This window comes from Sorghum bicolor, chromosome 2 (genome assembly GCF_000003195.3).
Source record: "Sorghum bicolor cultivar BTx623 chromosome 2, Sorghum_bicolor_NCBIv3, whole genome shotgun sequence".
In the NCBI taxonomy this organism is placed as follows: Eukaryota; Viridiplantae; Streptophyta; class Magnoliopsida; order Poales; family Poaceae; genus Sorghum; species Sorghum bicolor.
In genome coordinates, this window is record NC_012871.2 from 77,348,889 (window position 1) to 77,359,678 (window position 10,790).

Below are 10,790 nucleotides of genomic sequence, written 5' to 3' on the forward strand. Positions count from 1 at the left end.
ATCCAAGGCCTTGTTTAGTTCCAAAAATTTCGGATTTCGGTATTATAGCATTTTTATTTTTATTTGACAAATATTATTTAATCATGGACTAACTATTTTTAAAAGATTCATCTCATGATTTACAGATAAACTGTGTAATTAGTTTTTATTTTCGTCTATATCTGATGCTTCATGCATTTGCTCAAAGATTTGATGTGACAAGGAATTTTGAAAAGTTTTTGGTTTTCGGCCCAACGGAGACGACGTGGCACGGAGCTGGAAGGTAGACGGACAGGTGGAGAGAGGACCGTGGCACGTGGCAGTTTGCGGGTAATACATCATTCATACTACACTGACGCCGGTCATTTTTGTCTTCGCTTCACTGCCCTCCCGTCCCTAACCAGACACCTAGGGGTTGTTTAGTTCTCAAAATTTTTGTAATTTTTTTTAAGATTTTCTGTCACATCGAATTTTATAACACATATACATAAAACATAAATATAAATAAAAAAGTACACTTTGTCTATAATTTACGAGACGAATCTTTAAAGCCTAATTAGTCTAAAATTAGACAATAAATTGTCAAATACAACGAAAGTGCTAGAGTAGCCATTTTGTAAAATTTTCTGCAACTAAACAGGACTCTAACTACTCTTCCATCCATACGATGATGATATTGATTCGAATCATCTTCAAGTGCCGACAAAACTTGAACATGAAAACAAATCTGTAATCTGAACTCAAAACAATGAGTTTAGGAAAACCCAAAATGTCAGTGACTGAAAGGGAGTATGCTGATGTTGATCAGATGAACCATCCACCAAGCTTGGATATTTCTTTATTTAATCACCCCAGCTCAACTTTAAACGTGCATTGCCATCGTGCACCAAACTTTAGATTAAACGTGCATGAATGTTGCAAGGAAAGCATCCTAGACTAGTACATCTGCATCCATCCGTCCAAGAAGCTTTACGGCCTTTGCTTTTCTCGGGCACACACAATCATGCCGCGCGCTTTACTGTGTCGTAACACATTCAGCAGCGCCATTGCCCAGATTGATGGCATCATGTTAAAGGAGATCACAGCATTTCATCAGATCCGTGCATTTACATAAATATTTATTAGCACCAAATTAAAGCCCATACATGTGTGCCCCCAATCAATCACTTTGTATGTAAGGAGTATTGTACAACACGACACGAAAGAAAATAAAGACGGCTGCAAGGTTTTGCCAGCTTTTCGCTTTCATCAGATCACATTCACATGCATGGGTGCCTTTTCTTTTTTTTCCCCAAAGGTCATCAACTTGTACTATAGAGCAAGAGCACCCCCACCCCGCTGGCGTCGTTACCTTAGCAATACTAGCACACTTGGGAGCGAACGAGAGAGACGACCTTTGCATTGCTTGCACGGGCCTAACCAGAATCATCTTCGTTTCAGCACCCTTGATTTGGCAGCCGTCTTCTTAGCCTTCTTTGCCGATTTCTGCTGGTCGCACCTGTCGCACAGCCAGTCACCACCACTGCAGCCTTCCACGGGAGGGTTGCGGCAATCGGCGTGCACCCGGACCCCACAGCCGCCGCACATGAGCATCAGCCTTTTCCGGTTGTTTGACCCACAGGCAGAACAGCTCTCGGGCTCGGCATCCATAGCTATAGCATCCTCCTGCTTCTTCAGGAGCTTCTGCAGGGACCTCTCTGCCAGATCCTGCATGTTGAAGAGGACGTGCTTGCTCAAGGGGTGCCCCGGCTTGCACACATACTCCACCAGGTAATCTGCGCTGATGCATGGGATGTTGTGCCGCATGAATTCCTGCACCCACGCGTCCACGCTTGGCATGCCCGCGGATACAACCGCGAAGTCGACACTGGACTTGAGGAACCGGGTGTAAGGTGGGGAGGTCGCTAAGATGGTGCCATCACCAGATTTGATCGTGCGCTTTAGAGTGTCCTGGCACGACAGAAACACGAAACCTCAAACAGAAGGTAATGAAAACAGATAACGAATGGATACAAACCAGAACTTGCCCAATTAGACTTACCAGTGTTGGAGCAATGCATTCCCCATATATAATGACCTGCATCCCATAGAAAGCGCCATAGCCAGTACGCTGCTTCAGCTGGCGCCACTTCCTTGGCGCATCCAAGCTGATAGTATCACCAATGTTAAGGCCTTGACCGTGCCACTCAAATGGCTCTTCCTCTAAGAACTTGCCAGCCTCATTGCAAGCAGTCAAGTAATCAGGCTTCAGTATCCACCTTTTTTAGCAAAAAAGGAAACTCACATTCAGATTCCATCAGAGCAGAAAAAGGAAGAGTGATTATACGACATTTAAACAGAGTGGAAACTGATTAAAGGCAACCTACTAGAGTCATAGTAACTATCTAAGACAAATGGTATTACCTGCCAGCTGCAGCAGCTGCGAAGAATTTTTCAGTTCTGCGCAGCTCAGTGGTGACAAAATGTGTTGCTTGGAAAGACCAGTGATGTGAATCCCTGCAAACTCTGCCTCTCAAGCGTCTAAGTATAGTCCTATACTCTTTTCTCAGCAGGCGATGTCCACTTAAAATAAACCATGTTGGTTCTGGCACATTCAAGGTTTCATAGTCATTTCTTTTGATCATACTGTTCTCATCAAGCACAACTTTGCTACTTTGTAACGCCTTTGTCATGGATTTGGAACTCATGCTGTTCTTTCCACATTTTGTATTGGAAGTAAAATTACTATTGGCTGGTATGTTCTCCTTGTCATGGTCTGTTGAACCATCCGCTAAATCTGCAACCTTTTGTCTTCTGCTGCTTCTAGTTTTAGAACTCTGCATATCTTTTGACCTCTCTTCGGTGGCATCCTTGCAAAATGATCCAACTGTATCATTCGCCCTACCCGCATTGGTGTTCTTCAGGTCTTGATCCAATGTTACCTTGTTAGCATTTCTAGAACTCTGCGCAACTCTCGCTGGTGAGACAACTTTATCTTCAGATACCAATACCTTCGCAGTCTTGCAAGGGTCACTACCAGATTTGTGGTTTTGGACAGCAGATAGTTTCCTCTTGGCTACAACCTTACGGACTCTATTGTTTGGTACTTTATTTGCTGTACATGTTTCAGGGTCATCTGCGCTTGCACTGCTTGAAAGCCTTTTATGGTTTTCTTCACCATTTCCTGGAGGAACTGCCTCACTAAAACTCGAGTTTGATGGCAATGTCTCAGTTTCATCAACAGTTGGTGAGTCAGATATATTGACATCAGCAGTCTTTGCAACCAAATTACTTGATTTAGAATTTCTTGAAGTGTTTGAAAGTTTTCTGCGGTTCCCCTTCTTGTTTCTCTGCAGAGTCATATTAACAGACTCTGTCTTGGAAGCCGCTAGTGATTCGTTTGTCTTGCGATTGGGACCCTGAGAGCTGGTTAGAACTTCAGTCCTTGACTTGTTCAGGGCTTCTGCAGGAGATGATGGTGTACTTTTGGCAGCATTTGGACTACAACATCCTTCTCCCTGTTGTGCCTCCACGTTTTCATGACAAGCAACTTTATCATGATTGGGCTTCGAAGGTGCAACCTCACTTTTACTATTTATGAATTCACCAGCAGCTTTACTGTCAGCATTGCGGGACCGCTTGGAACCAGCCTTCATCAGTCTGGAAGCTGATACTTTCGAGGGAAATGTTCCATGTTCATCAGTGATCTTGTTAACTGGGACATCTTTAGAATCTTCTCCCAAGTTCTGACAATAAACCTCTTTATCAGGTTTTGAGCAAGGAGCTGCAGCTTCAATTTTGCTTACCTGCTGAGCATCAGTCATCTCAGCGTCCCTATTCTGGTGAACACCTAAACTTTCTTTTCTAACTTCAGAACTGACAGAAGGGGATATGTTACAGCGCTCCTCAGCTGTTGCCTCATGCAGTGCTGGTGTCTTTACGACATCAGGTGCCCCCATATTCTCATCGTTAGCAGAATTTCCAGGAAGCTTTTCTACTCCAGCAGAGCTTACACGCTTCAAAGATGTTCTCCTATAACTTAACAGGTGGCCTTTACATCCAGACATCTGCTTCTCTGTTGAATTCAGAGTTGGACCACTGTTTACATGACAATCAACTTTGGTAGATTCGGTGGGGCTTCTACCCACATTAGAAGCAACTGCTTCCAATGCACTTTCCTTGCCTGAAAAAGGACTACTTGATATTCCACTCCCCGAGTCTGGGGCTTCATTCGGTGCCTTTGAACTGACTGAAGAAAGAATGTTTTTCCTCCTATGAGCAAGTCCACCAACAGATCTATCAACATGCTTCATCACTTTAGGTGATACTGACTTTGAAGATCGCCTTCTAGAATAGCCTAAGATTTGGTCATTTCTTGATGCTGAATTGCCTTCAAATCTTGGATTAAACCCACATGTGTTTAGGTTTTCTTCAACTGATGACTGAGAAATGTTGGGTTTGGGATCAGGTACATGCCCATTGTCCTTCTGATCTACCTTTCTGCTCAAGTCTTTTGAATGTAATATTTTCTTAGAGAAATTTTCTTCAGAAGAGATAGACTGAAGATCATTGTTGACATTGATCTGAGTGGAACCATGGAAACAGTTCCCACCAGTGTTCTCTATGTTATCCACTGGAATAGTGAGTGCAATGCTTTTATGTACACTGGGAGTATTAAGGGTACTAGCCCTGGTGTCAAGTTCCCTTCTGTGATCATCTTTAGCTTCATCCCTACTGGCCTGATCTGCAGGAGCCTCATCATTCTCACTGTGGTAAATGAGAGAGTGGGTAGATTTAATGGTACCATGATCAACAGATGTTGCAGGACACTTTGTGTCAGGGGCAGTTCCTGAGTCAGCTCTGATTTCAGGTGATTTCGTGCTCGCATCGTCTGCTTTCATAATCTGTTCTGGAGTGCCGAAGTGTTTTCCTGTAGCACCCACTACATTGCTAATGCTAGCAGAGATAGTAGGACCTCCACTGGGTGCATGGACAGCAGAATCAACATGAGAATTGGATCTGATCTCTCTAATAGGGGTCCTGCCAATACGTCTGCGACTTGATGAGCCTCTACCAACATCTTCTGCTTCATCTTCAGAGTCCTTAGCTTGTGCTTCCATTATCTGTACTTCCCAACCACTGAATGAAACAAATTACCAGAGTTAGATTACATTAAATATACTATTATACTATATTAATGTTACTGGCATATAAACACGAGATGATCCTCAGGATATTGAATGATATGTAAAATAGAAAACATCAAAAGAAAAAGATATTATTATGTATACTTACCTTTTCGTATAATGATCAACTGGAAGGATTTCCCATGCCTTTAAGCTGCGGCAACAACATGTATGATACTTCAGCAGTTCAGTACAAATTAAAAAAAAAACAGTACAACGGCTATTTTTGGGGGTAGGTTGGTTCAATCTTAAATGCATATACCATTCTTCCAGCCACCGGTGATTGACAAGCTTTATATTCACCTGTTTGGCAAGTTCGTATTTAGCACCTAGCATAGTTCAAAGGAAAAAATGATCAATAAATGACATTCAGAAAATACTACAGCTGATTGAAAGTAGCAGAATTTTCCAGTTCAAACTTTTCAAGAGAACATTCAGAGGAATCTTAGGTTAATTATTGCATTCTTGTTGATATTAAGCCTAACCAAATGCAAGAAACAAATATCAGATTTTATTGCCAATGCAAGTACCTACCAGTACTCTCATAAAGCAGCATGTCAACACTTCTAAAAGAAAAGGGGAAGACGAAAATAATCAGGAAATTAGCCTCAAAATTGCCAAGTCAATGAATTGAATAGATATACATAGATTTCTAACCTCTAAAGTCTAAAATGGACAGATGTACTAATAAAAAGACAGGGAGACTAAGAGAGTAAAGTTCAAGGTAAAGTAGTAGTGTAGTATACAAAACTATGAAGAAATACCTTCAAATTTGTAGCAAATGAGATGGGTAATTTTGTTTGCTGCCAAAGACTTGGAGAAGTTTGCTCCCATCAAAGAAACCATTTTCTACAATTGGTATCAGATTCATAATGAGAACTAAAAATTTTGGCATCCAGACTTGATTCTGACAATAAACAATCTAGTGCCAACAAGGAAAGGAGTAAAAATACAAGAAGCATCTGTCGCATGTGAATCTACTCCTATAGGCTATTGTATAGTGAACATGTGTCATTTGGTGAGAATATTGACTTGGAAGATGTTTGGTGTCAGTAAATAGGATTAGCTGTACTAGTAAAGCATGTTAAGAGAGCAACAGAAAAAGAAGTGCAATAGCAAAGACAACAACAAAATAAGCTTCCAACATATGACCTCTTCATCAAAGAAATCAATAATAAGTGATAGAATGAATAACAAAATAGCTTGACCATGCACTGTTTTTGCATAGAAGCATGGAATAATTATTAGAGCTCTATCCTCGGGGACATGAGGAATGGTGATCAATGCAGCATTGTTTACCATACATACCATTATGTCATCACGCCAATTCTTGTCGTACCCTGTCAAGCAAATGTGAAGTTTATCGCAACCCGGAATGCCTTTGAAATCTCTGACTGGAGCATATAGTACCTGTCAATTTTTTTTAAAAAAAAAAAAACAATGACCTTCACATCCTGAAACTAATCAGTAGAACATACTCTAAACACAGGTCCTCCTCCACCCAAACACTAATCTCTTGATATGATTCCTGCACCAAAAGCAGGCTAACGGATAGGGCCACGTCACCCGTTAGCCCGCAGGCTGTTCAATCTGGCGAACTTGTGATGTCGGCCGTCCAATTGTGGATCGGTTTGTTCTCTACTCATTTCTTTGTCAACCCAAAACCCTCAAGAACCTTCTCGGCCTCTTCCGTCGAGCAAGCGGTGGCACAGGCGCCAGCCACCAGCAAGGCGACGCAGCCCCGCAGCTGTGGGCGAGCTGAGCGTGGCCCTGCAGGCCAGCTGGACACGGCCACCACCACACACCACAAGAGCGGGCGACCTCCACCCAACGCCCTCTGCCTTCTGTGAAGGTGCCAGCATTAGCTGTCCACATGTTGCACCACTCACCGTCCAGCTCTCAAGCCAAACCGCCCCTATCTGGATCGCAGCGCTCTGCACTCAAGCTCCACCGCGTGGGCAACGAAGTTCTCGCCATCACCTCCAGCTCCACTTCAACCTCCAGAGCCGCTGCCAACCGCCTGCGGGCTGCGGCCAGCCCTGAGAAGGTGAATATGCATAATGTCTAGGTCTGCTTCCGGACACCGTCCCTGGCGTCTGCACGCCATCGCGTCTGCTCACCGGCGCGGGCGTGGCCAGCTCTCCGCCGCAGGATACGGCCGACAGCGAGGTGCATGCAGGCATGGGCGAGCAAACGGGCAGAGAAGCTGCAGCCCATGATGAAGCTTCACGATGGATCGGTCACGTTTAATCGGGTGGGAGCAGCTCCACTTCAACCTCCAGAGCCGCTGCCAACCGCCTGCGGGCTGCGGCCAGCCCCGAGCAGGTGAACATGCATAATGTCTAGGTCTGCTTCCGGACACCGTCCCCTGCAAGGTCTGCATCCGGCTGTTTCGCCCACCATGCTGACGGCTGCGCCTACCAGGGCCCTACAGCCGGGCTGCAGTGCTGCCTGCAAGGTGTTTGACAAAAGGTCCAACCCCACCTAACACAGTCCAGTCCACAGCCCGATGGTGGACCTCAGGTAATCAAGTAACTTTCCTTTTCCATTTGATGGATTTGATTTTTCGATATGACATGTGGAGCTCTGATTAATGTTACGGAATCCTATACATAGAAGAAGAATTGATTTTGCAGAGAAAGATGAATCTTCTTCCTTGTCCACAATATGTTTGACACAGTCCAAAAATTCTCAGTAAACCACTCTAACAGATTAATTAGAGAGTTCATGAAACATGCAACTTTAGGGACATATGATGACTCTGTGGCTTTGTGTAATTTTCTTCCTCTGAATGTCTCTTGGCCCCTTTGCTTGGTACTCTGATTCTGCTTTTGCTCCTAGTACCACTACTAGTGTTTTGTCTCTGTGCCAATGTATGTACATATGATTTGATGATCCAAGCTGGACAAATAGTCTCCAGTGATTGCATATATATGCAAAATGCACTATTGCCGTTAGAACAACATTCTATATATTGTAAGCAAACCAGACATTGTTTTCTTATGGGGAAAGGACACTTATGCTTACTGGTATACCCACTGAAACCACTAGGGCCTGTTTGGATCCCATGAATTGAATTCATTATCAGGCTACTTTCCAATTCCTCTAAATTCCTAGGAACCAAACAGAGCCTGAAGTTTAGGACAGGTGTAACATATAACGCAGGTAGAGAAGTGAGACTGACCCGATCTGCATCAACCAATTCTCTGAGTTCGAAGCTGTCTTCCACCCACTGATCAACGACGACCTTCTTCCCAGCCTTCCTCGCTGCCACACACACTGGATCATCCTGCATTTATTTTTACTTTTATTTAAATGAAAAGGATGCACATGTGAAAGAATGAACCGAAACAAAAAAAATCAGCAAAGTAGCAACCGAATAAACAACACAATCGCATTGCATTTAGAAATGGAATTGGACTGACATATAAGGTGTTGGAAACTATAACGTGGGTGCAGTCTCCGTCCCAACTTCCCACATGGACGCCGCCGCACCGCTCTATCACCAGCCGATACTGCGAAAACGGGATCAGACCGTGTCAAATCAAACTGGCACGAGTTCAGCACGCGTATCGGAGCGCGAGGCCGCGGAGCGGACGAGGTTCGGGGGGGGCGGGGCGCACCTGGGAGGCGGAGACCTGGTCGAAGCCGTGGAGCACGAAGCGGACGCCGGCGAAGAGGTGCGCGTCGGCGTCTTCTTCGGGGCCGTGCGGGGGCATGGCGAGGGCCATGGTCGGAGCGGAGATTGGGAGCTAGGGTTTTGTTTGAGTTCGCCCGATGATTGATTTGAAAATGGAGGGGGGAGGAGAGAGAGAGCGAGATGGTGGGGGGACGGGGACTGGGAAGGAAGGAAGGAGGGAGGGATCTAGAAATGGGGATGGGATTTCGCCTCCGCGCTTAATTGGAGGGAAAGACACTAGTCTCCCTGCTCGGATTTGGATTTCGCGGCGCGCGTCTTCTTCACTAGCGGGCTAGGGGGCTAGGCCTACTACTAGAAGATTCGGACGAGGGGACGATGGGCCGCGCAGCCAACGAACTGGCCAATTACTGGGCTTTGTTTTGATATTTGATATTAGGAAAATGTTTATTCTAGAGTATCTCCTTTGAACGACATTCTTTTTACTAAAAAGAGAAAAACTATTCAAGTTATCTTCCTACCCTTTTGAAGGTGATTTTCTTGGTTCAGATTTTTGGTAAATACTTTATAAGGTTTTTATACATAAAATGTCTCTAAGATTTTAAAATTTCAAAACAAAAGTTATAAACAAATATTAGAATATGCCAAATCAAAATAGAATATTTAGAGCTCACGAAAATATGTCTATATGCTTAAAAAAGTATATTTAATTCAGGGAAATAGAAGAGATGTCTGAAAAAATCTAGAAAAATCCTAAAACATTATGATTGATGCATAAATATGTTTTAAAACTTATCACGTTAAGACATAATAAGAAACAAGTAGAAAATGCATAGCATGAGTGCATTCAACATTAACGTATGTTGCATTATTCTAGTTGCATCTCATATATTTTACATTGTGAATTTTTAAACCACATGTATATGCCACCTAGGATGTTTGTAGGATTTTCTAGACATTTGTAGATTTTTTTCATTTCCTTATAGCTAAATTTGTTTTTAAGCATATAGAGATATTTTTTATGAGATGTGCACTTTTTTTGATTTGGTGCATCCCAGTCTATTTTAGAGTTATTTTCAAAAAAATATAAGCATATAGACATTTTCTTTGGTTTACAAAACTTGTCAATTATTTATCCATTTTTTCAACTAAACAAGGGACAAAAGCACCTTCAAACACAACTTCAAAACTAGAGCAATGGGGCAATTAAATGCTTTTGAAAGTTTAAGGGGTAAGATGTATGGTTTTGGAGTTTAAGAAGAAAACTAGATTGTGGTTGTAGTTTAGGGAGATATAATAGACTTTTTCCTTTGATAGATATGGGGCGAGAAGGCCCATCAATGACATTCCCCTTCATGATACTGATCTGCTTGGAGGACCGAGGTGGAGGCAAGAAACGTCGGTTTGGTTCGCTCTTGGCTCGAAGTAGGGCCGTCTCTAGGAATTTAGGGCCCAGGAGCGAAATGTAAGTTAAGGTTCTAAAATTTCAAAAACTTAATATCGTCTAATACAAATTAGCAATATTTTCACTCAGTTATATAAATACGTGTTATTTTGTGTAATGTTTATAAATATATCAAATATAGTAAATTTAAGAGAGTAAAGATAGTACTAGCATTATGATACTCAAAAGCACCATGTCTTTGGTATTTCTTTTAAATAAATTTTCCAACTTAAATTTTGAACAGTATCAATTATACTTTGCCAACAACAGCTATGAACTAACAGGCAATTAATCAATTTATACGGAACTTATCAATGGTTCAAATGATTAATTTAAACATTAACTAATTAGTCGATCGAGAAGCAACAACCAGACATTGCACCGAGAGCAGCGGTCGTGCAGCATCAGTTGGTTAATATGGAGTGATCGATGGCCGTCAGCAAGGCAAATCGGTGACCAGAGAGACATGGCGTCTGGTCAATCTCGCAGATATATACAGTACCGGCTTGTGGGCTAGTAAAATACTGTGACTTGGGGCACACTCATTTGGGGAGCCTGTTCGATC

General features: G+C 42.9%; 1 protein-coding gene across 1 annotated transcript; it reads right to left on the bottom strand.

The window, feature by feature from the left end:
- Window positions 1,049–9,042, bottom strand: LOC8077514 (BRCT domain-containing protein At4g02110). The gene is made up of 10 exons (XM_002463390.2): window positions 8,768–9,042; window positions 8,570–8,659; window positions 8,329–8,433; window positions 6,453–6,554; window positions 5,909–5,993; window positions 5,407–5,473; window positions 5,254–5,298; window positions 2,383–5,097; window positions 2,021–2,237; window positions 1,049–1,929 (listed from the first exon to the last, which is right to left on the bottom strand). Exons 1-10 carry the CDS (start codon window positions 8,873–8,875, stop codon window positions 1,405–1,407), a joined length of 4,059 nt encoding a protein of 1,352 aa, XP_002463435.2. The 5' UTR covers window positions 8,876–9,042; the 3' UTR covers window positions 1,049–1,404.

Coding starts and splice junctions, on each gene's coding strand:
- LOC8077514 (XM_002463390.2), bottom strand. CDS start 8,875: ATGGCCCTCGCCATGCCCCCGCACGGCCCCGAAGAAGACGCCGACGCG. Junction 5,994..6,452: donor ATTGGCGTGATGACATAATG/GTATGTATGGTA, acceptor TACCAATTGTAG/AAAATGGTTTCTTTGATGGG. Junction 5,299..5,406: donor CACCGGTGGCTGGAAGAATG/GTATATGCATTT, acceptor TTGTTGCCGCAG/CTTAAAGGCATGGGAAATCC.